Source organism: Lithobates pipiens, unplaced genomic scaffold (genome assembly GCF_037356315.1).
Source record: "Lithobates pipiens isolate NorthernLeopardFrog02 unplaced genomic scaffold, aLitPip1_a1.2 Scaffold_1, whole genome shotgun sequence".
Classification (NCBI taxonomy): domain Eukaryota; kingdom Metazoa; phylum Chordata; class Amphibia; order Anura; family Ranidae; genus Lithobates; species Lithobates pipiens.
The window spans coordinates 69329200-69352173 of NW_027507685.1; the positions used below are offsets into that span (position 1 = coordinate 69329200).

The 22974-nt window shown below is 41.1% G+C and overlaps 1 protein-coding gene across 1 annotated transcript in view; it reads right to left on the minus strand.

Moving 5' to 3' along the window:
- Positions 1-22974, minus strand: part of CLPTM1 (CLPTM1 regulator of GABA type A receptor forward trafficking) — a 60952-nt gene that overhangs the window by 250 nt on the left and 37728 nt on the right. Inside the window, exons 6-14 of the mRNA XM_077455748.1 lie at positions 22720-22805; positions 22492-22612; positions 19209-19453; positions 17266-17359; positions 16972-17162; positions 11696-11791; positions 9675-9810; positions 5155-5322; positions 1-4087 (exon numbers count right to left, since the gene is read on the minus strand). The exon at positions 1-4087 is cut by the window's left edge and continues 250 nt beyond it. Of these exons, the coding sequence (XP_077311874.1) occupies positions 3900-4087; positions 5155-5322; positions 9675-9810; positions 11696-11791; positions 16972-17162; positions 17266-17359; positions 19209-19453; positions 22492-22612; positions 22720-22805 (1325 nt within the window). The 3' untranslated portion in view covers positions 1-3899. The remainder of the gene's footprint in view (positions 4088-5154; positions 5323-9674; positions 9811-11695; positions 11792-16971; positions 17163-17265; positions 17360-19208; positions 19454-22491; positions 22613-22719; positions 22806-22974) is intronic.

Consider the following 22974-nt stretch of genomic DNA (forward strand, 5'->3'; position numbering starts at 1 on the left):
ACTGCAACCAATCAGAAATCATTGTTCATGAAAAAGCAACCACAGGCAACAATTATCATCCAGTACACTGCTAAAGCTACAAAAGGAAATATTGTCACACTAGAGACAAAAAAAATGCATCAACTTATATTGATATGAGTATAACAAATTGCACATCATGATGCCTTGCAGTCAGATCAAGAGGTACTCCTGGTGTCATTGGACAGGACTTCAGTTTCTTACTGCAGCCTGAGTAGTTAGCCTCCCCCTTAGGGCTGTTTACACTTGCAGTTTACAACTGCTCCCCTTGAAAGCGGAACTTCTCTCTTAACCACTTAAGGACCAAGCCTCTGAGATTTGGCGTTTATGGGTTAAAAACAGCTTTTTGCTAGAAAATTACTTAGAAAAAACATCTATAATGTTTGGGGGTTCTAACACCCTAGAGAATAAAATGGCGGTCATTGAAATACTGTCACACCCTATTTGCACAGCAGTCTTACAAGTGCACTTTTGACAGGACACAATCGCCTTTGCCGATACTGATGGCTCCAGTAAGCGGCGGAGGGTACCAGAGAGCGTCAGGGGCCCTCTCCTGCCGTCGATAAGTGATCTAGCGGTGAATCCGCCGCATAGGCAACTTATCTTGAAGCGGACTACACGCTGAAGAGGATACCGGGGTTATGGCAGCTAGCTGCTGCCATAAATACGCTATTCCTCTTCAAAGTAGCAACGTAAAATGACGGGGGGGTCCAGAAGCGGTTAATCCATATTTTCAATCCTCATGCTCCCATCATTAGTAGATGGATAGGAAAGTATATCATATTTAAGCATTTTAAACTTTTTTTTATTTTTACATTTGCTTAGTTACCTCATGGTTTCCAGGCCTAGGCCGAGTCTTCAGGGGTTCTCAGCTAAGCACAAACTCCTTGACTGGATGCCTGAGCTAAGGGCAGATGAATGCTACATGAATCTCCAGCCCTTACTCAAGATGGTTTCAGCCAGAAGACATGAAGAAATGAGCTTACTTTGAGAATGAATTAAACAAAAATTTTGGGTTTGTGGTGCTCAGATGCAGTGTATTTCCTCTAAGCTGCAAAGGCAGCCACCAGAATGCTTGGCTTTATGGCAGGAATTCTACCCCCGACATATAGTCTCCTCAGCACCTGTCCTCTGAAAAGCATTTAGAGCACTTTTCAGAGGAGACTTTTCATGCTGCAAGTGTAAACAAGTCCTTAGAATGGGGTGTGGGTAATTATTATATATATATATATATATATTTTTTAAGATGCAGTGGCTTGCAAAGGCAGTTCTGGGGAGTGTGTTCTTGCATAGTAACATTCCAGTCAAATACTAACTATATGTAAACCTGCTCCCATCCCCATTCTAAACCTATTCTAACTAACCTCTTAGGGATGTCCAGTCCCATCACATGATCAGCTCCCAGCACTGGCTTCAGTGTAGAGAAGAGACAGCCGAGGCCCCATACTGGGCCTATGGGCGATGTGACGTCACCCCCCCCCCCCCCCCCGTCCCGTCACATGATCTGCTCCCAGCACTGGCTTCAGTGTAGAGAAGAGACAGCCAAGGCCCCATGGGTGATGTCAAGTCACCCCCCCCCCCTCCCCCCAGGCTTTGCAACCTTTGTCATTGATCTTTCTTCTTCACTGAAGAGATCATGTGATCAGACTGGAGCACCCTTAAAATTAGTAGGTATAGACATCCTTCCTTTAGAGGGTAGCTAGTACAGGCTTCATTTAAGCAAACTATAAATAACACTAAATAACACAGTTTCCTTTCCTTCCAGCTGTGGTGGAAGGAAAGAAAATTACTTGATTCCCCCATCAACGCAGTCAGTGTTGATGGGGGAATCCCTCCCGCAGCGCTATTGTGTTCTGCCAGCAGAAGGAAGCCTCTTCTGCCAGCAAAACACAATCATCACTGCTGGCGGCTATAGCCGCTTTCAGTGATCACAAATGAAAAAAAATATGACAGAATGGTTGTACTGAAGTCGATTGATGGATCAACTTCAGTACAACCAGCCTGCCCATAGCTGGATCAAATCTCATCCGGTCCCCGATTCGATCCATCTATGGCCAGCTTTAGAATGGAGGTGGGAGTAGCTTTAAGTATCGTATTTGACTGGAATTCTACATTAAGATACAGGCCTCTCCTATGTTTCCTGTGCAACTTACCAGCCTGTGTAACCCTACGTTTAAGAAGAGGGCATTTCAGAACACCAATTTACGATCAGGATTCTGCAAAATGGGGGGCCTAGAGTACGCAAGCAAAGCTGGGATGAGAAACAAGGCACTGGATAAACAGGCCATATTCTCTGGATGCGTTTTAATGCCAAATGTTAACATTTGAATGCCATGTACCCTTGATCTATCCAACAGATGTTGCCAACTGTTCATTTCTACTTGGCTGCCAAGGGATACTGGATATTGCTGCCATTTACAGTAGAAGATAAGCCCAAATGAGGATTATTCACCCACACTGTTCACAGACAAGAATGATGAGATTCTGGTTGGTCACTATATTCTTTTAAGAAATTACATAATTTTCCAATGTTGGTAAACAACCCTCATGCTCCGTGTCCAACATATATTTTACCTCCGTACAAAAAAAAAAAAAAAAAGAAGATTCAAAAACATACACAGTGCATTTTACAATGGGAAAGGTGTGTTGTCTTCCAAGTTTTTTTTTTCAAGATGGCCAACGATCAGCCATGAAAACTAACACACAGGCTCTGGTCAGACACTGGAAAAAGGTCAGCGCGACTGACTGGTCCATTTACTGCTGTCTCTACTGAGTTATACATATGAATGAAACAGTGCAAACACATCTATGCCTCAAAAGCAAGCACATTGCAAGTACAGAGGACCTATCACATTGTAAATAATTCATTCATCAATCAGTTTGATCCAAGATATGACTTTTTTTTTTTTACACTGGTCAAAAAAAAGAAAAAATAAAATTTGATAAGATACTACTTTTGACAGTAGGTTGGCCCCACATTTGGGCATATTGTACACATTTTTAAATCCCTCCTATACGACAGACATTCTTCTTTTATTTTGTTAGTGCAGTGAATAAATTAAGTGATGTCAGGCAGGGAAAGATAGGAGAGAGTCTGAGTAGAATGTCAATGTAGGCCCATCCATGAGTTCGGATAATAGACTCCACAAAATAAAAAATATACACACTTTTTTGTGTCCATCTTCTGGAATATATATATATATATATATATATATATATATATATATCCAGATGATAGATAGACTCTCCACAAAGAAAAGTATTTATCTCGCAGAGATTGATGGATGTTGTTTTTTTTCCCCCCAAAGGCAACAGATGTGTTTCAAGTGCCTAATAACACATATTTGAGAAAGTGTGCAGTCAGTTTATAGGGGTGTGTGTGTGTGTGAGACTTGAGAGCAAGTGGTGTATCCCTTGGTGCAACGCAAACATGCTTGCAAGCTCCCAAGTGCCGCACAAACGGAAAAAAAAAAAAATGAAAGAGCGGCCATAATTATTAAACTCAATTTACACATTGACCCCATGGAGGAGTCATGACCGAGAGGGCAGGAAAAGAGACACGTCACAACGAAATTATATAAGAGAGGAGACAGCAGTGCAAGAGGGAGAAGCAGAGGGAGTTGGGCCAGAGAGAGGAAAAGGAAACGAGAGAAGAGGGAAACAGGCGGAAAGATAGAGAGGATGACTGAAAGCAAGAGGGCGGGCAGAGAAAGACAAACTTCACCAGTCCCATATACAGAATGACGGGGAAACAACGTCTCAACAAAGAGGGTTGGGGACAGGAGGGGTTTATATATAAAACAGCAGCCGATTTACCCCCCGCTGAGGGGGATGAACAGTTCATGTAAGGATGGGGGGGGGGGGGGGATGGGAGAAATAAATCAGTCTTTCTTTTTCTCTTCTGCTGGTTTGGGTTGAGATGTGTCTTCAGGGGAGGGGGGAAGGATTGCTGGCCCATCCTGGGCTGGTAGAGGAGCAGGTGTCTCGCCACTGGTCCCAAACTCATTCATTCGTGTGGGATCCACTCTATAAATCCAGCGTTGGTACAAATAGATGAAGAAAACCACATCTGTAGTGAAGATAATTAAAACAAAGATTAAAAGCAGCCAAAAAATTATTTCAAAGAGGGATCTGCATATCCAGTGGAATCCCTTAGCTCATTGGGACCCCAAACACAGAGGAACCCACTTCCCATAGCCACGCTATATACAATGGCAGCACCCTTGTCTTCCTCTTTACAGTTCTCAGTACACTGAAATTGCACCATACAGCGATAGATCTATGTATATGATCACAGCGCAATACCGTATGTGCCCAACAGGTGACAGTGTGGCGAAAGCCAACTGCTGCTCCCTGGCTTGATACAAAGCAAAAGACCTAAAAGGAGCAAATCTTCCATGTTACTAAAAAGGAGATGATACAGACAAACAGGGAATTGCCTGAAAGAACTATAGGCAAAACTGTTTTTCTTCAAGTTTAGCAAGGGAGGGTTATAATCAGTCACTTCTTTCCTGCTATCTGTGTCCTATTGGGAAGATTTGCCTTCACTTCTATCTAATAGCCAAAACAGGAAGCGAGAGGAAATCCCTGCAAATTAAGGCAATCCTTTGACCTGATCCCCCTCCCCCTATGTCACAAAAACAAATATCTCCATTGGAAGATTTCCCTTCTATTACTTTTCTGGGGACAACAAAAATATATATATATACACTTCACTGGTAATGGTTAAAAAGCACAAATAGAAAGGGCGAATCTCAGCAACGCAATAAAAATTGACAGATGTTCTAATCCCTCTTCACTATCAAAAATTAAAAAAGTTTTGCTTTCACAAATACTTTAAACATGCCTACATATCTATCTATCTATATATACACCATTGCGCAGCACTAAGCAAAGGAAATATAATATAATATAATATATATATATATATATATATATATATATAAATTGATTAGTTTTATATAGTCTGTCTACTTTACAGAAAAGACAAAAAATAATAAAAAAGTTGAATTGGCTTTTGAATTGACTGAATAAAAACCAAAAGCTCAATATTGAATCCTATATGTGCTACAAATATAGAACAAAAGATTACATTTTTTTGTGCAAGCCTGTAAATACTTCAAAAAGGAACCTTACCATCTCTCAGACACCCAATCCTGTACATCATGGGCATCTTGATGACAAACGCAAAGAGATCATCAATGAAGGTGTTCAGAGCTTTGTAGGTTAACATCCTCCATGGGAGGTGGGCTACAGACTTCAACTTGTAGTTAATAAACAACTGTGGAGTCATTGTGATAAACCCTGTAATACAGATAAATAATAAGTCATTCAACCGTCTCCTCTAGGTAGAGAATTTTTTATCTTCAAGACTAATGCCTAGTACACACGATCAGTTTTTTTTTTTTTTTTTAAACCCAGCGGGCTAAACAAAGAAAAAAAACTGAAGAGCTCAGGAAGAATCTAATGTTAGTACAGAGATCTTTCTGCTGAGCCATTGTGTTCTGAGAGGGGGATGCCCCCCCCCCTCCGCCAGAACAAACCGGTCAGCACTCTCAGCCATTGGCTGAGCACACTGATCAGATCCCTTTTCCGGTCATGCCCCCTCAACGGAAGGACCGAATGTTGGCCAGTTTCTATTGAACTGGCCGATATGGCCCGATATTCAGCCAGTGTGTACGGGGCTTTAGCAACTTGAACAAATGGCTTTATATATGAAGGTAGTACCTGAGCTAAAAGTAAGCAACTCTCGATGCCTAGCTATGAACACACATTATACCTTAGATCTTAAATTATTATTGCAGAATTACACTTTTGTATTGGGATAACATGCATATTTTGTACATTAATGTGCTGTGGTGCCATAAACATACTGTAGCTGTTGACTTTTAGAAATCAGGTACAACGTACTAACCACTGCCTGGAGACCACCGTCATCTTCCTGCAACCGGTGCTACTTACCAATATGTGACTGTTGCTGCCATCTTGGATATAGAGTCTGCTGAGCCTTCCTGAGGAACCACAGCTGGTTCCCCACAGAGCATATGCAAGCTTGTGCAGCCTCCTGGGGCATGTGACATGTCCCAGGATGTTGCGGGAGGGGAGGATTACAGAAGGAGGAGGTGGTGCCAATAAAAAAAATAAAAAATAATTGATGCTCTGAGTGATGATTGTCAGCTAGTTGGAGGTGATGCAGGGGGGCTGAGAAGTGGTCAGATAGTTATGTCTATAATCAAAAAAACTGAACTTATCTACTAATAGATTAAAAAATTATATTACTGTTCCAAGAAAACAACCTCCTGTAACAAACATATACAAGCAATCTCTAGTTACTTTATGACCATTCCATTTAACCCTGTGCTGATTCAAACTCTGTACAATTAAAAAAGTGTAAACTCACCACATAAACTAAACAGGAAGGCTATGTTGACATAGCCTTCCTGTTTAGTTTATGTGGAGAGTTTACACTTTTAGTTTATGTGGCGAGTTTAGGTCTGCTGAAGGACAGCACAGAAGTGTGCTGTCCTTCAGCAGACGCGCAGCAGTACTATTAATTGTTATTGGCACCCCTAGTGCATCTGCACCAAACTACATAGTGCTGCAGCACCTTGTGGTTTAGTGTGGCATGTTTCTGGAAAAGATTCAGGGATTTTTCTTTGCTGTTCATATGTAGCACAATGGAACAAAGGGAGCTGCGCTATAGTAAAACAAAAAATTGTGATGTGAACACCAAAATAACGTGAAAAATTGTGATGTAAAAACTAAAATTATTCAAACAAAAAGATGCTACAAAATGAATAAAACACATATGAATGTGCATCACACCAAAATATTCATAATGTGGATGGTCCCTCCAGACCCCAAGTCTATGGTGCTAAATGCTCAAAATAAACGTGCACAAACACGATAAACAAAAAATCTGTGACAGTTTAAATCAGCTTGATGACAAGGTTGCAACACCCTGTGACAAATCTTCATGGGATAAAAGACAGTGTGATTCCACCACCTTAAGAGATGCAGGCATACCAGATGGCCACTATGATAGGCTTATCTACAGAGGGAATGAACAGGCTCAGGTGAAGGCATAGGATGCATTAAGGTGAAAAAAAACACAAGGGTTTACAACCCCTTTAACGCCTGGTTTATTAATGTCAGAGGTAAGGATCTTTAGACCTGGAATCATCATACTGAAGTATAAGCCTAATACCAGGCTGCTCTATAGTAAAATTGTACCACTCTTTGCAACATTCTCCTGTGAGTCCTGGGCAGCTTGATGATGTCCACCAGGGGGTAGGTCCGATACCCTGCCCTCCCAGGAAAAGGGTTGAATAATGCCGAGTACCATTCAGCGCAGAAGCAAAACATTGTGCAAAAAAGCAATAGTGCAAATCAAGCAGTAAGTGAATTAAAAGTGTACAAATAGATTCAGTTGATATAAATAATCAAAAAAGATAAAAAGTCTCATTTAAAAAGTCCTTATATGAGTAATGGTGATAAAGATGCTCAATGCTGAAAAAAGTTCCTCTAACAAGTGCTAAAGTGCCTCTTCAAAAAAAAGATGGCCACTTACCAAACAGTATGATCCCGAATTACAGGGATCAAGAGCATAAAATTCATCTCCAGGTGAGAAGCTCCCATACACAACCAAATCATGACAATATGCATCCTTTGTAGACTGCAATGAACTATTTGAAAACCCGGCCCTTATATCATAAAGATTGCTCTCCATGGGATCACATACGAGAGAGAAGCAGGGAAAAAGCTAGTGCAGTAAAGCCCGATTTACTTTTATTAAAAATGAGAGTTGCACTTACAATTAGGCAGTATATAAAAAAGGCATTAACCGTTAAACACGCTAGCTGCGGTGTCTCCCGTCCTGCCCGATGACATCACACACGATCCGCCCCACACGTTTGCCCAAATATCCCAGGACAACACAATTTTTTGGGGAAACGCGTTGGGAAGAGTTGTACAATGTCATCGCGTCCCAGCAGGACAGGAGACACTGCAGCTAGAGTGTTTTACTTTTGATGCCTTTTCTTATACTGCCTAATTGTAAGTGCAACTCTCGTTTTTGATAAAAGTAAATCTGGCTTTATTGCACTATGGTGTCCTTTTATGAAACTGCGGTAAAATACCGCAATTCAGTTCTCAGGCATTCTCAGAGATCGCTCTCCCCTGAGTGCCTGTTTATGATGGTCTGTAGATTGTAGATTGCTTCTCAACTCAACATGAGAAGCAATCTACAAACGCCGGGAACTCCTGCGAACGGCTCCTCTCACTGTAATCTCACGTGATGTAGCGGGATTACAGTCTGAGGAGATTTAAAATGCAAAAGTTGAACACTAATCACCACACATTATTCCTCAACATATTAATAAAATAATAAAGTTAAATTCCCCCTACACAATATACATTAACCTATTAAAAAAACATTGTTTTTATCAATATTTAAAGATCATACATGTGCCTATTTAAATGTGAATGGTGTATAGTAAATTAATGTAATCCACATATGTAATGCAGCTATACACCATTCATGTAAAATACATTTATAATCATTAATAATTTTAATAAAGTATACAAATGAATATTTATAAATTAAAATTTTTTTTATATATATATATATATATATATATATATATATATATATATATATATATATATATATATATATATATATATATATATATATATATATATATATATATATATATACACATACACACCTATATATGAGATATATATATATATATATATATATATATATATATATATATACACCTCAGTTTCATAAACTGGTAATGACCTGAGATCAGCTGTGAGACTTGGGATCGCAGCTGATCTCAGTTTCATAAAAGGAAACCTATGAGTTTTTTTTTCGTGCTTATCCCCCATATGTGATCACATGGAGAGCGAACTTATGATGATATAAGGGCTGGTTCACAAATAGTCCATTGCAGTCTACCAAGGATGCATCATGTCAATTTGGTTTTGTATGGGAGCTTCTCATCTGGAGATGGATTTCATGCTCTTTTGATCCCTGTAATTCAGGATCAATACTGGTAATACTAGAGGAACTTTTTCAGCACTGATCACCTTTATCACTATTACGTATATAAGGACTTTTTAAATAAGAAACTCTATCACCTTTTTCAACTATTGATAGCAACTGAATTTATCTGTACACTTTCAATTTACTGCTTGATATGTCCTATTGCTTTTTTGCACAAAATTTTGCTTCAGTGGTTTACATATTCCTTAATTTGCATGTTTTTCACAGATTAATGCAATTTAGGATCGATCTGATCAGACAGCGCACCAATTTTTGTTAGATTTGGTATTGGCCCAGTGTCTGCGTTACATATATTGTAACAGTCCAGCATACATTTATATCGAGCCAAGTGCAAGAATTTCCCTTAATATCACAACCATTCAGTTCAGAACTGGACTGTGCTGGATTGCAAAAGACAGTGCCAGAGACAGGCGAGTTACAAAATGAGAGCTGCAGTTTTGTTTTTTAGCATAGGGCAATATATATATATTTTTGTTCTTTAGGCTGTAGCTGGGATTTAAGTGGGTTGCCAGCCTAATAAATGTAATAAAAATAGCAATATGGCCACAGACTAGATCACAATTATGCAATTTCAGCTTACCGAACGTGAGGAGGAAGCCATAAAGCATACCGAGTACCCAGGAATACCATCCCTTGTGCTCTATGTACAGCAGACTGTATACTGCATAGCATCCCAGCAGTGGGTAGAGGAGCCAGGACAGGTATCGGAATGCCATCTGGACAAACAACAAATAACGTGATTACATTTGGGGTATTAAAGTCCATCATGTTCTAAGCTCAGAGACTGATGATCACTAGGCATAGACTATAATTGGTATGCTTACTAATTCAGTCTCAGTTATTCACAATACCAGTTTACCTCTGTAGTCAACGAGACAGTCATCCAGTGCAGATCACAGCTTTTATTCCTTTCATGTGCAACCATGCCCCCAAATCAAAGAAAATTCCAAGGGGGCTTAAAGAACATTAAATCAATGCATTTACAGAGGGGAAAATAGTTATTTGATCCCTTGCAGATTTTGTAAGTTTGCCCACTTACAAAGAAATGAAGGGTCTATCATTTTACCATAGCTGTATTATAAATGATAGAGACAGAACATCAACCAAAAAAGAAAAAAAAAAAAAAACACAAAAAAAAAAACAAACAAAAAACACATGATACAAATGTTTTACATTGAGTTGCAGTTCAGCGAGTAAAATAAGTATTTCATCTCCAAGTAAAACATGACTTAGTACATGGTGGAGAAGCCCCCTGTTGGCAAGCACAGTGGTAAGATATTTCTTGTAGTTAGTGACCAGGTTTGCACACATCTAAGGAGGGATTTTGATCCACTTTACAGATCTTATCTAAATCCTTAAACCCACAACCGTAAAATAATTCTGTATATGCAGTAAACCATGCTTGTTATACTCACTGTGGAACTTAAGGGGTTAATCCTCTGCATTGTGTAAAAAGGCTCTGACACTATATGGACAGATCCTTCCCTCCTGCACTGTCCATCTTGGCAAGGCCATATAATACAGTGAGGGTAGCAGTCCTGCACATGCTCAGTTTAGTCTCTATTGCTGGAGAGAACATTTCCCGTTTCAGTTGAACTGTTCAGGTCACAATACTGACATCACATGACATGTGGGCGTGCTCTAGTGGTAATCTCCTCCTACCCGAAAACTTAGCACTGGACAAACTTCAGTTTATCATGTGACCATGGTATACAGATCAGCAAAAACGTTATACAGGGGCAGTATTTTAATGTAAAAAGATGATTTATAAGCTGTGGGCATTGTGGTGGTGGTGGTGGGGGGGGGGCAGAGGAACTATTTTCATATTACTGGGTTTAATAACACTAAGGTTTCTTGGCTGCCGCTTGGCAACTCTAAGTTTCAGCTCCCTCCATAAGTTTTCTATAAGATTAGGGTCTGGAGACTGTCTAGGCCACTCAGTGACCTTAATGGGCATCTTCTTGAGCCATTCCTTTGTTGCCTTGGTGGTATGTTTTGTGTCATTGTCATGATGAAAGACCCATCCATGACCCATCTTCAGTGTTCTGGCTGAGGGAAGAAGGGTCTCATCCAAGATTTTCATGTATTGTAAAATCTTGGATGAGAACCTTCTTCCCTCAGCCAGAACCCTGAAGATGGGTTTTCCAGCATGACAATGACTCAAAAACATACCAGAAAGGCAACAAAGGAGTGGCCAATGGCAGAGAGCACTGATCGAAGTGCTCTGGTAGGGAGCCATCCGCCTGTCAGAACACAATAGCTCAGCAGGGGAGAATGCTGAACTAACCTTGCGTGGTTAGTACAGCAGCTCGGACCACAGCCGACAGTGTTTTTTTTCCGTTCAACCCCCAGGGTTGAAAAAATGTCATGACTGTAAAGACTTCTGACTGGAGGGTCTGTTTAAATACGGTTATCCCTTCTCAAAAAATTTGGCTGATCAAATTTTTGCCCATTTCTTTATATGTTTGATGTGCTGTACCCCTGCGTGGGTGATTGGCTGTTTTGTTGTTGTGCTTACTTCAATAAAAACTATTGTACCAGAAAATACTGTCATCCCAATAGACAATCCCAAAGCTCTTTAAAAAGGAAAAACACACTTACATCGTCATATATTTTTGTAGAGGATTGTACATATGTGGACTTGTCCTTTATTATCAACTTGGGGAAGATTCCAAACACCTTCTGTTCTCTGTCCAGCTGTGAGAAACAAAGTGGGGTACATGTTCAAACTAAAGAACACAAAATCAAATATATTTCATAATTAAAGCTTTCATTTGTAACAAAGTTTCTCTAGGCTTCATTTCCTTTTACACAAAACGTCAGATGTTAAGTATATTACCAGCAGCTTGCATCTTTAAAAATGCAATACAATATAGGTCAACGTCACCTCATTATTATTATACAGGCTTTATATAGCACTAAGAGTTTGCACAGAGCTTTGCAACATGACCTACAGAATTTGGGCTTAAATCAAGTGCTAATTTTCAGCAGTCATTATCCCCCATGATTAAGTCCAAGGGACAGGGCAAAACATGTTGGGGGCATGGCATGGCAGAAATCCGGGCTGAGGCTGCCCGTCATCTCACATCATGCAGATGGGTTTGCTCCACAATTTGTGGCTTATGGTTCTTTTTCATTTGAAATTGCTCAGCTTGGACGAGCTCCCCATCCCCTGCCTGCACTCACAGAGGTATATAGCTGGACTTTACTTCTCTACATGAAGGTAACCTAAATTTTGTATTTTCGGGTCACAGTCATTGTCCTGCAAAGTGTTGTAGCCAAACTCTCAGAAATGTTAAAGCAGAACTTCACTCTCTCAATCTCTGAGGGAACGAGGAGTGAGCGCTGCTGAAAAAGACCGAGCCGAGTGTACTCGGCTAAGCTTGGCTCGAAGTTCCGCCATTAGACCTGTGTTAAGTCCATCATAGGAGCTGGGCCAAGGGGCGGGACTGCGAGACGAGCCGAGAGGAGTCGAGTACAGAGGCTCTGTTTATCTCGGCGACGGTAATTTTAAACGGTTTCTACTAAACAATAATGCCGCAAATGGCACTGGGCAAGGCTGCAAATGGACACTGATGAGGCTGCATTGATGGGCCTTTAAACTTAAGTTTTTTTCCTTAAACTTCCCTCCTAAACTTGGGGTGCGCGTTATAAACTGATAAATATGGTATATTATATTTACTTATTCTAAACTGTTTTTTTTTTACATTTCTTTAGTTACTTCCTGGTTTCAAGGTCTAGGCAAATGATGTCATACATCACAGGAGTCTTCAGGAGGGAATATTAAAAATGAATTAAAATTGTGTTTTTGGATTGTGGTGCTCAGATACAGTGTAGTTCTGCTTTAAACTACTTAAGGACCAGCCGTAGCAGTTGTACTGCGGCAATGTGGCCTCTTCCCACGAATCGCCTGCATTGAACGTTGGCTCGTACACTGCGATTTGTGGGTGCCAATCAGCGGGTGGGGCGGAATCGATGTCCATCGGGCACCCATGATCATTCCTCGCAGTGACAGAATGGGGATCTGCCTGTGTATATTATATATAAGTATGTACTTATATTCTTTAATCTTAACTTTACAAAAAATAAGTACATAAAAAAAGTAAGATAAAAGAATAGAAGGGGGATTTTTAGGGGGGGGTGTGGGGACAGTGTCAGTGTGTTTTTTTTTTTTTTTGTTTTTTTTTTATTATTTATTGCAATTTTTTTTATCAGCCCTGTTGAGGGTGGGCTATGGTGAGATATCAGGGGTCTTAACAGACCTCTGACATCTCCCATTTGAGACAGGGAAAGGGACTGGGGACAGAGATTCCCCAGTCCCTTTCTCTGCAGCCTCTGCTGCACTGATAATGAATGGAGAGAAGACAGCAGCTTCTCCCCATTCATTAACTGAGACATCATAATCACAGGCGGTTACAATGTTTCAGTTATGTGAATGGACAGAGTCAGTGGTCACTGACTCTGTCCATTCTGAAAACGAAGCAGCCGGGTTTACCTGCTCCTACCTCCGCTCTCCATCCTGAGATACCGAGGGGGGGCGGCAGCACGGAGGGGGAGAAGAGAGAGGGGGACAGATGCACAGAGGGGGACGCAGAGAAGAGAGAGGGGGGCAGATGCACGGAGGGGGACAGCGGTACGGAGGAGAGCTGGAGACACAGAGCAGTGTGACGCATTGACACCCTGCAAGCACGTCAACGTATTTTTGTAGTCTACGTAATCGATTGCGTTGACTCGTCATGGCAGCTCTAGTAAACACACTGAGGGAACACATTTAACCCCTTCCTTGCCAGTCTCATTAGCACAATAACAGTGCATATTTTTAGCACCGATTACTGTAATAATGTCACTGGTTCCCATAAAAATGTCAGTTAGGTGTCTGATCCGTCCACCACAATGTCACAGTCCCCCTAAAAATCACTGGTTGCCGCCATTACTAGTAAAAAATAAATAAACAACAATGCCATAAATCTATCCCCTATTTTGTAGACACTAACTTTTGTACAAACCAATATATGCTTATTGCGATTTTTTTTTTCCTTTTACCAAAAATATGTAGACGAATACATATTGGCCTACACTGATGAAGAAATTGCTTTTTATTTTTTTATTTTTCTTTTAGCTATTATAGCAAAAAGTAAAAAATAGTTTTCCCCAAAATTGTTGTTTATAGCACAAAAAAAAAAAAAAAATAAAAAAAAATAAAAAACGCAGTCGATCAAATACCACCAACAGAAAGCTCTATTTGTGGGGGAAAAAAAGCATCAATTTTGTCTGGGTACAGCGTCACACGACCACGCAATTGTCAGTTAAAGTGGCGCAGTGCCGTATCACAAAAGTTGCCTGGTCATCAAGGGGGAAAATCTTCCAGTCCTTAAGTGGTTAAGGTTGAAAGCTGCTATAATCCTCTCCCTACTTCCCTGCACGATATTTCAACACCCATAGACATTGGATAATCAGGCAAATCTTTCATGATTAAAGCCTAGTACACAGAGGCCGATTCAAAACAAAACAAACAGCCCAACATTCAGGCCATGTGCATGGCAACCGGTCCAACAGAAGCCAACCTTATGGCCAGCTTCCTTCGGACGTGCATTCTGGAAAGCCAAAAGCCGATTGGCTCCCAATCAGCGTTCTCAGCCATTGGCAGAGAGGGCTGATCGGAGTGCTCTAGTGGGGGGGGGGGGGCAGTTGCAGTGAATGCAATTAAAAGGTTACTTGCACTGGGGAAATAGGGGGTCTGTTACTCAGAAGTAATAAGGCCAGATGGAAACTAGATTGCTGTGCGAGTGCCAGTTCACACTAATGCGATGCCAGAACCCTGCGAATCGCACCTGCCACACACAGCAGTTCACACTGCCATATGCGAACTGCTGGGGAGTGTCATATGTTAACGACACCCCCATTTCAGCTCACATATCGCACTGCAAACTTACATTTCGGACATGAATCGGATCACATGTGTGTAAACACAAATGCGATCCGATTCTGGTTCAAACAGAAAAAAGGGTCCTGTGCGCGTTTGGACCGAAGGAGGTGCAATATCAGCCATACTATCTGTATGGCTGACATCGCACGTAATGTGAACAGTAGTGGCGCTGCGAATTACATGCTATGTCTGGCATCGCACTACTGTAAACCGGCACTAAAGGTGGGTACACGCTATAAGAAAATCAGGAAAAAATTGGTCCGCTTTTTTTGTTTACGGTTTCTGATCATGTGCAGTTTTTTTCAGCTCTTATTTTTCTCGTATGAAAAAAAAAAACAGTACTTAAAAACGAAAAAAGTTTAGTCTGTTCACATACAAGAAACATTTTGGAGTTTGTCCCTTCAGAACTTCTGGTTTGGAAAGTCTGAATCGGATGTCGAAAGTTGCGTACACATTATACGAAAATTAAATACTGAATTTAAGTGTAAATTAAGTGTACCCCACTTAAAAAGGAAAAACTATTTTATGATGAAAAGTACAGACAGCGCTGTAATTTTGGTGCTGCAAGTACAGTAAAGGGATCCGGTTTAGCCAACTTTCTTCCGCTTGTCCATTAACAACAGAACACCTTGTAATCTGTTCACAGAATGTAATGCATTTTGTGAATGAACAAAGGGAGATCTGCTTATCTTGTTGTCTATTCACAGAATGCTATATGTTCTGTCAATAGAATGTGGAACAGTTCAATACTGGTTGACAAAAATGAGTAAGAAGCAAGTGCAACTAAGAAAACAAGGATGTCAACTCTCAAAACAGTCCCTGTCAATTTCTCCAAGCCTATATTACTTCATGCTTTTAGGCACTTTACAAAAGGCTATAAAAAGGAAGATTTCTTTAGCTTTCTGCTACTACTGAATGGACCAGAGGAGCAACAGCTGATTTTTAATACAAAGTTACATTTAGGGGCCAATGCAATTCAAACTGCTACTTTTTAAAAATATCCTCTCTGGCAGTGTACTACTGCTGCTGCTCCTCACACAAATCTCCCCCAATCCCCTTCTCCTAGCACAAATCGCACCAATCCCCTTCTAGTACAAATCGCACCAATCCCCTTCTCCTAGCACAAATCGCACCCAATCCCCTTCTAGCAAAAAAATAAAAATAAAAGTCACCCCTCCTCACACAAAATCGCCCCAACCCCACCTTTTAGCACAAATCCCCCCCCCACTTTCTTCTGGCACATATCCCCTCCATTTCCTGTTACAGCACAAATAGCCCCCACCCCCCTTCCTGCACAAACCTATCATCTCAGAACAAATGATTGTTACACACCCCCCTTTCATGGTGTACTACTCCCCCGGCCTGTAAGCTTCCCCCTACCCCCCAACTTACAGATGGGAAACCAGGTAGAGGTGCGGGTTATGCTGTGCACTCTCACTGCTGTCAGTGGAATGCTCTTCCATACAGCAAATGACACAGGAACGGGCTGTACACAGTTTGATTACCCCCTCCCCTATCATCTCCAATGACCGCTTATCTCCTGGCAGCAGGGAATGAATCAAACACTGAACACTGCAATGTAAGAGTGATCCTGTGTCACATGTTTTATGGAGGATCGCTCCACTGGCAGGAGGGGGCGAGCACAGCCCACACTTCCCCGTTCTCTCCTCTGTCATTTCTTCTTTGCAAACTTCACGGCTCCAAGCTGCTCTTCCCTTTGTTCTAGCCAAGAGTGCGGGGTCAATAAAGCGACCCACCTGGGGGCACAACTAAAATCAGAACCCCCTCTAGATTCGGCCATGGTGTCAGTGACAGTTTTTGCAGTTCCTGACTTTTAATAAACACATTAATGGCTGGAGCTCCTTTTGAAGTTGATAAAGAATGCAGAAACTCATAAAAAAGACCATCTTGATCTTCCTGGGCATTTACTTTAGCTATGATTAGCCCTTACCTTGACATCCATGACTTTGGTAATCTTCCAAAAATCAATAAGCAGACCAATGCCGACGCTGACCTGCACCACAAAGTTGGTTTCATTGTCCAAGATATAAAGCAGAACAACTAGAGACTGAAAGACTCCAAAGATGACAGATCGAACAGACAGACCCTCCAAAGACTGTCGACTGTTCCAAAACTGGATATCTATAGAATGATAAACAAGATGTGATGACATAAAATGAAAATTGCAAACCTGCATTACACAACATTTCAAAAAGGTTAAAAAAAAAAAAAATATATATCTTACCATTCTTAAAAGCCAAAAACTCAAAGATGCTGTGTACAATGGAGACTGTTATAGTGAGAGCGAGGAGGTAAGGGTTTGTCTCGAGAAGAGCCACCTTGAAAGATAAACAAAAGCAATTTGTAAAACAGGTAAAATAAAGTGCCTATAGTGTTTCAAATCCAGTAGTGCATAGTCTAACCCTGCTCTGCACATGTTCTGTTGCTCTCTATTGTCGGCATTGTGCCTAAATTTAGAGAGTCGCTAGAGGCCAATTTGCCGATACCTTCAACCACTTCCCACACATAGGATGTCCTGGATTTTCAGTGGTTGTACCGGGATGATGCCTGCAGCTACAGGCATCATCTCAGTATCTTTTTTCAGCCAGCGATTCTGTGTCATGTAAAAGCCATTTTAATGGGATGGGTCCCTTCTGCCACCTCCCCAGGCTTTCCCGTGCGTCCAATCTGTCGGTGCCACCATGTGCCCATAAAGTCTGCTGTGGAGCGCATGGTCCCCGGCCATCTCTATGGTCTTAGGAGGCTGGAAGCGATGCCATGACGTCACTTCCAGCTTTTGCTGGAAAGTAGAGATCAATCATTTTTCAATCTTATGCTTTCCAGGGTAGCAGAGAACTCTGGGGCTTTATATACCCCTGACATCTCCATAAAAAGGACCCGTCGTGCCTTATTTCTATCACAAGGGATGTTTACATTTCTTGTGATAGGAATAAAGGTGATATAAAAAAAAAAAAAAAAAAAAAAAAAAATCCCACCCCCTTCCTTACACGCAGAAGGAAACGCATACGTAGGTCACACATGCATATGTAAGTGGTGTTCGCACCACGTGAGGTATTGTCATGAACATTACAGCAAGAGCGATAAATTTTAGCGCTAGACCTCCTCTAAAAATGATTACAGGTTACCAGTATGGAGTTAAAGTGTCGCCTATGTAGGTTTTTATTTAGTTACCATGGTTTGGCGCCATTCCACGAGCAATTTTAAAGCATGACATGCTGATAGGTACCTATTTACTTGGCGTAATATCCTTTATATTTTACTAAAAAATTGGGCTATAGAAAATAATGTAAAAATATATATATATATATATATATATATATATATATATATATATATATATATATATATATATATATATATATATATATATATATATATATATATATAATTAGTTATTTTTGCACTAAAAAGCATATTTTTTGCCAAAAAAATTACGGTTGAAATATCACTGCGTAAATACCAATATAGAAAATTGGAACACCCACTTTTTTTCCCTCTAGGGCTTTTCTAAAATCTTATATATAATGTTTGGGGGTTCCGAGTAGTTTTATGCCAAAAAAAGTATGATTTTTACATGAGAGAAAATTTCAGAATTGGCCTGGGTGGGAAGTAGTTAGGATTTACTGTTACCGATGGAAAAAAGCAACAGGAATGACACAGACTGTACAGAAGGAACACAAATTAGGGAAGGAGAAAAGAAAAATGGGAGAGGTGGCAGGACAAACTTTGCCACCAGGGAGACACAAAAGAGTTAAACTTACAAGGATTCATATCTCCCTGATTTTCTCTCCTTTCTTCCTTATCAGTAGCCTGTGAACTTCATCACTGTAAAGCTTTTGTCAGTTCCCTGTCTAAAGCAGGTAATAGCTGAATAGAATATTGGCCAGTTCAGCAGGGACAGGCCAAGATTCAATACATCTAAAGAAAAACTGTTTTTGACTTTTGTAAGTGGGCAAACTTATAATATCTGCAGAGGATCAAATAATTATTTTCCCCACTGTATTTAGGATAGGTAGCTCAACATAACTAGAGAGTTTCACCATAACCAAAATCCTCTTTAAAAAAAGGTACCAAGAGACCACGTGAATGATCATTCCTCTGGACCCAATTGTACCTTGAAGAAGTCATATTTTATATTACCACCTGTCCTCTGACAACTGCACCCACCTTAATAGAGTCCTGCTCTTCATCAGACTGCTCATAAAGGTCTTCTCCCAGAAAGTTCCATGGACTACGAGAGTTCTGAGATGCATAGAGCTGCCACCTCCACAAGGACAAGGGACAGAACGAAATCCGTAATGGTAGTGAGGTCACGCTGGAGTTTACTTGGCTGTAATCTTTCTGCAGATTCCAGTAATCGTTAAAGTATAAAATAGGGTAGTAGTCACCACTGACGGCATCAAACTTCACATCTGATGTGGAAAAGATAGATTTATCAATGACATAATGGTAACTAAGCAAGATCTATCATGACCTGAATCTGTCAATCCACACCACATAGATAAAAACCTCTAACCTAATTTGCTGCTATGGCAAAACCTCCACTTCCATGATTATCCTAAACAGTACAGCAACCAATGCTTCTTAAGCCGTGTGATTCTTTCCTGCAACCAAGGGTTACAGAAAAAATATTTGATTTATTCCTCCAGCAACACAGTCCCTCCCGCAAAGCTATTGCGTTCTCCCGGCTGGCAATAATTGCATGAAAAATCTAACAGGATGGTTGTACCCAAGTTAATCAACTTGGGTACAATCAGCATGCCCGTACATGGTTCAAATCTTGCCGGTCCCTGCTGAATGGGCCGAAATTCGAACGGTCTATGACCGGCTTTATTTGCAGCATGATTCGTAACAATTAGGCTATGTGATTTCCTAGAAGAAAATTCTATGTAGAAAAGCGAAGAATCAAAGTACAGAGCACGCAGCACTGTCATCATTAGTAAACCCCAGTGATACATTGACTAGTACTGCAATATTATCTACTCACACATCATTCAGACTAATGGCTCCCTAAGAATGATGAGTGATGACCTATATTGCCCCAAAGTCTGGACCACTTTGCAAGCTGAAGTGCACACTAGCCAGCTGTAGTAGTACATAGCAGGAACATTGAGAGGGAGATTGGCCACATCACAGACGGCAGAGGAGAGATTGACAACTCTGGAAGCACAGCAGCTCATGAAGACCGGAGCGGTGCGGTAAGATCCCACATGCACGCATGGTACAATACAGATCCGCTCTCATGAAGGATTAGGTCATAGCTGCTGAAATATGGATACACAGGAATACGCAGCCAACAAATGCAGGCTGAACCGGACTGCCAGTGGGCCGTAAAGCATAGTTACAAAGTGGTACTTTGGACTGAACCTATCCATGAATAGCAGTCATTATCTCCTCACAAACTTTTACATGCAAGCAACCGATCCTCAGCACAATGGACAAAGTTATATTGGACACCTACTCACCCTACACATAATCCGCCATGGTATACTATCAAAAGGAGGACGATTCCTGTGCTTACCTTTTGACCAAACTCACATGCAATACAGTACTACCTAGAGATACTTACCATCTCTGGGCTCAACTGCAGGGTGTCTGAGTGGGGGTTAAATAAGGGAAAGGGGGTAAACATGAGGTTATCCTAGGTAGGGTCTGTAGGTCTGGGGGAGGGAGCAAACGTTATATTTGGATATGGGAGGGAAGGGAGGGGGTACACTGGGTTACATTGGAACTGTTTCTTTGATTTTTTGGTACATTGTGGTTCCTTACACCTCCTTAAAGAGGAAGTAAACCCTTCCAAACAACTTGGACCTATAGGTAAGCCTAGATTAAGGCTTACCTGTAGGTCCAAGCAATATCTCCTAAACCTATATGGTTTAGGAGATATTTGCCCGAAAATGGGCACCGCTGTCTACGGCGCATGCGCCGTAGACAGCGGCGCGCAGGCGCACTAAATGCGGCAAATCCAAGAATGGATTTGCCTAATTTGTCGACTCCCGTGCGCATGCGCGGGAGTGACGTCATCGCGGCTTCGCCGTATGGCAGCGGCGGAGCTGCGAGACGCGACTCCCGTGCGCATGCGCGGGAGTGACGTCATCGTGGCTGCGCCGCTGTGATTCGTCGGAGCTGCGAGACGCCACCAGCAACATGGATGCGGCGGACTACAGGGGACAGCGGCGACTTCGCTGGCTCCTGTGTCAGGTAAGTGACACATAATGAGCTACTATGCGATGCATAGTAGTCCATTATGCTTTACCTTTGCAGGGAAAAAAAGAGGAAGTAAACCCATCAGGGTTTACTTCCTCTTTAAAGACATAAGGCTTCATGTACACCGGCAGCTCCTAAACTTGAGTTTAGGAGCTTTTGGCATTTATTTTTGCCAAAGCTCAACACACATCTGCTCTTTTCCCCCCTCTAGTTCCTGACCCCGGAAGCAGCGTGTATGACGTCACTTCAGGGTCGCTGCTGTCAGGATCCCCGGTGATTGAGGCCGCGAATGCATGTAATGCAATGCGATCTGCATTACATTCAGTGGAGGCAAGAGGAGACATGCAGGGTCTTTTAGACCCTGGGTCTCAAAGAAAACCTGTCACCAAAAAAATCATCACATAGGGGACAAAATCCCCTAAGTGATGAAAACAAAAAGTTTTTAAATTGTAAAAAAGTTACACACATGCAAGGCATTCAGCAGCTTCCTGCTCCCATCCAGGATACACAGACCAACACAGCCTGCACGTGAGGCAGCCACATCAATAGGACAATCCGGAGAAGCCTTGGGATGAACACGTTTGTCCAAAATGCTTGTTTTTATCTACCATTTCCAGTTTTTTTTAAATTTATTTAAGGATTGCAGGAAATACAAAAAGTCTGAAAACATACAAGTGTCCCAAGTTCTCTCAAGTTTGTACAGAGCACAAAGCTAATCAAGCTATACTAATACATAAGTAAGCTGCATCTTAAAATCTACTGAAACACCCTAATGAAGCCCCAAGATACTAGCTCATCTCTTCTCACAGCCAACCACTGTACTATTTCCTGTTTAATGTTGCACTTAATCTGGCACCCGTTTGTTCCTACTTCTATTCCTGAAAGCACCTCCGATTAAAATACAGTTTTGATGACTTTTTTTTATCAGGACAAGTAGATTTTCATGAGGGACAAGTAGATTGGGACCCCGATTTAGTCCCTTGGACAAGTAGTTTTTTTTTTTTTTATTTCCACACCCCTGATGTGTGTTTTCTATTTTTCCCACAGAGCTCCGGTTTCTCCACAGAAACAAAACTAACTAGCATGCATCTTTAAGAAATTCAACAGCTAGTCTTGGTCAGAGACCATAATGAATAATCAAAAATAGTAGAAATGCTGCAAAAATCATTATTAAAATCCTGCAGTTATTTTCATGGATACTGATATGTACAGACAAGTAATCTCAACACAGGCCCCTACTTACATTGGTCTAGAGGTGGAGGGACACTTCCTTGCACCCATGGAGTGTGATCATCAACAATGTTAATTGTTATATTTGGATGCCAGTGAGAGATTATTTCAATTGGTCCAAAATCTTCAGCCCTCTAAAAAATAAAAAAGAGAGATTGTTATAGACATTACAAATTCTAAAAAGTACAGAGGACAACAATAATGAGAATGACAGCAATCTGACTGAATCTGTGAATCACACCTTGATTATCTCTGGATCAACCTCCGTCTCCCCTGTCAGAAGATTTTTGGTCTTGAGGAACCGTTTGCGCTTGTATTTATTAAGCACTACAAAAGAATCAAGTGTTTAGAATGAAGTAATGAGGAAACAGCAACAAAAAATAAGGTGGGTTACAAGGGGAAGATAAGACCGAGACATTAAGAGTGAAATAGAAGGGAGGGAAGAGGTAAAGAAAGGAAAAAAAAAACAAACAAAAAAAAAAAAAAAGTGTAAGGC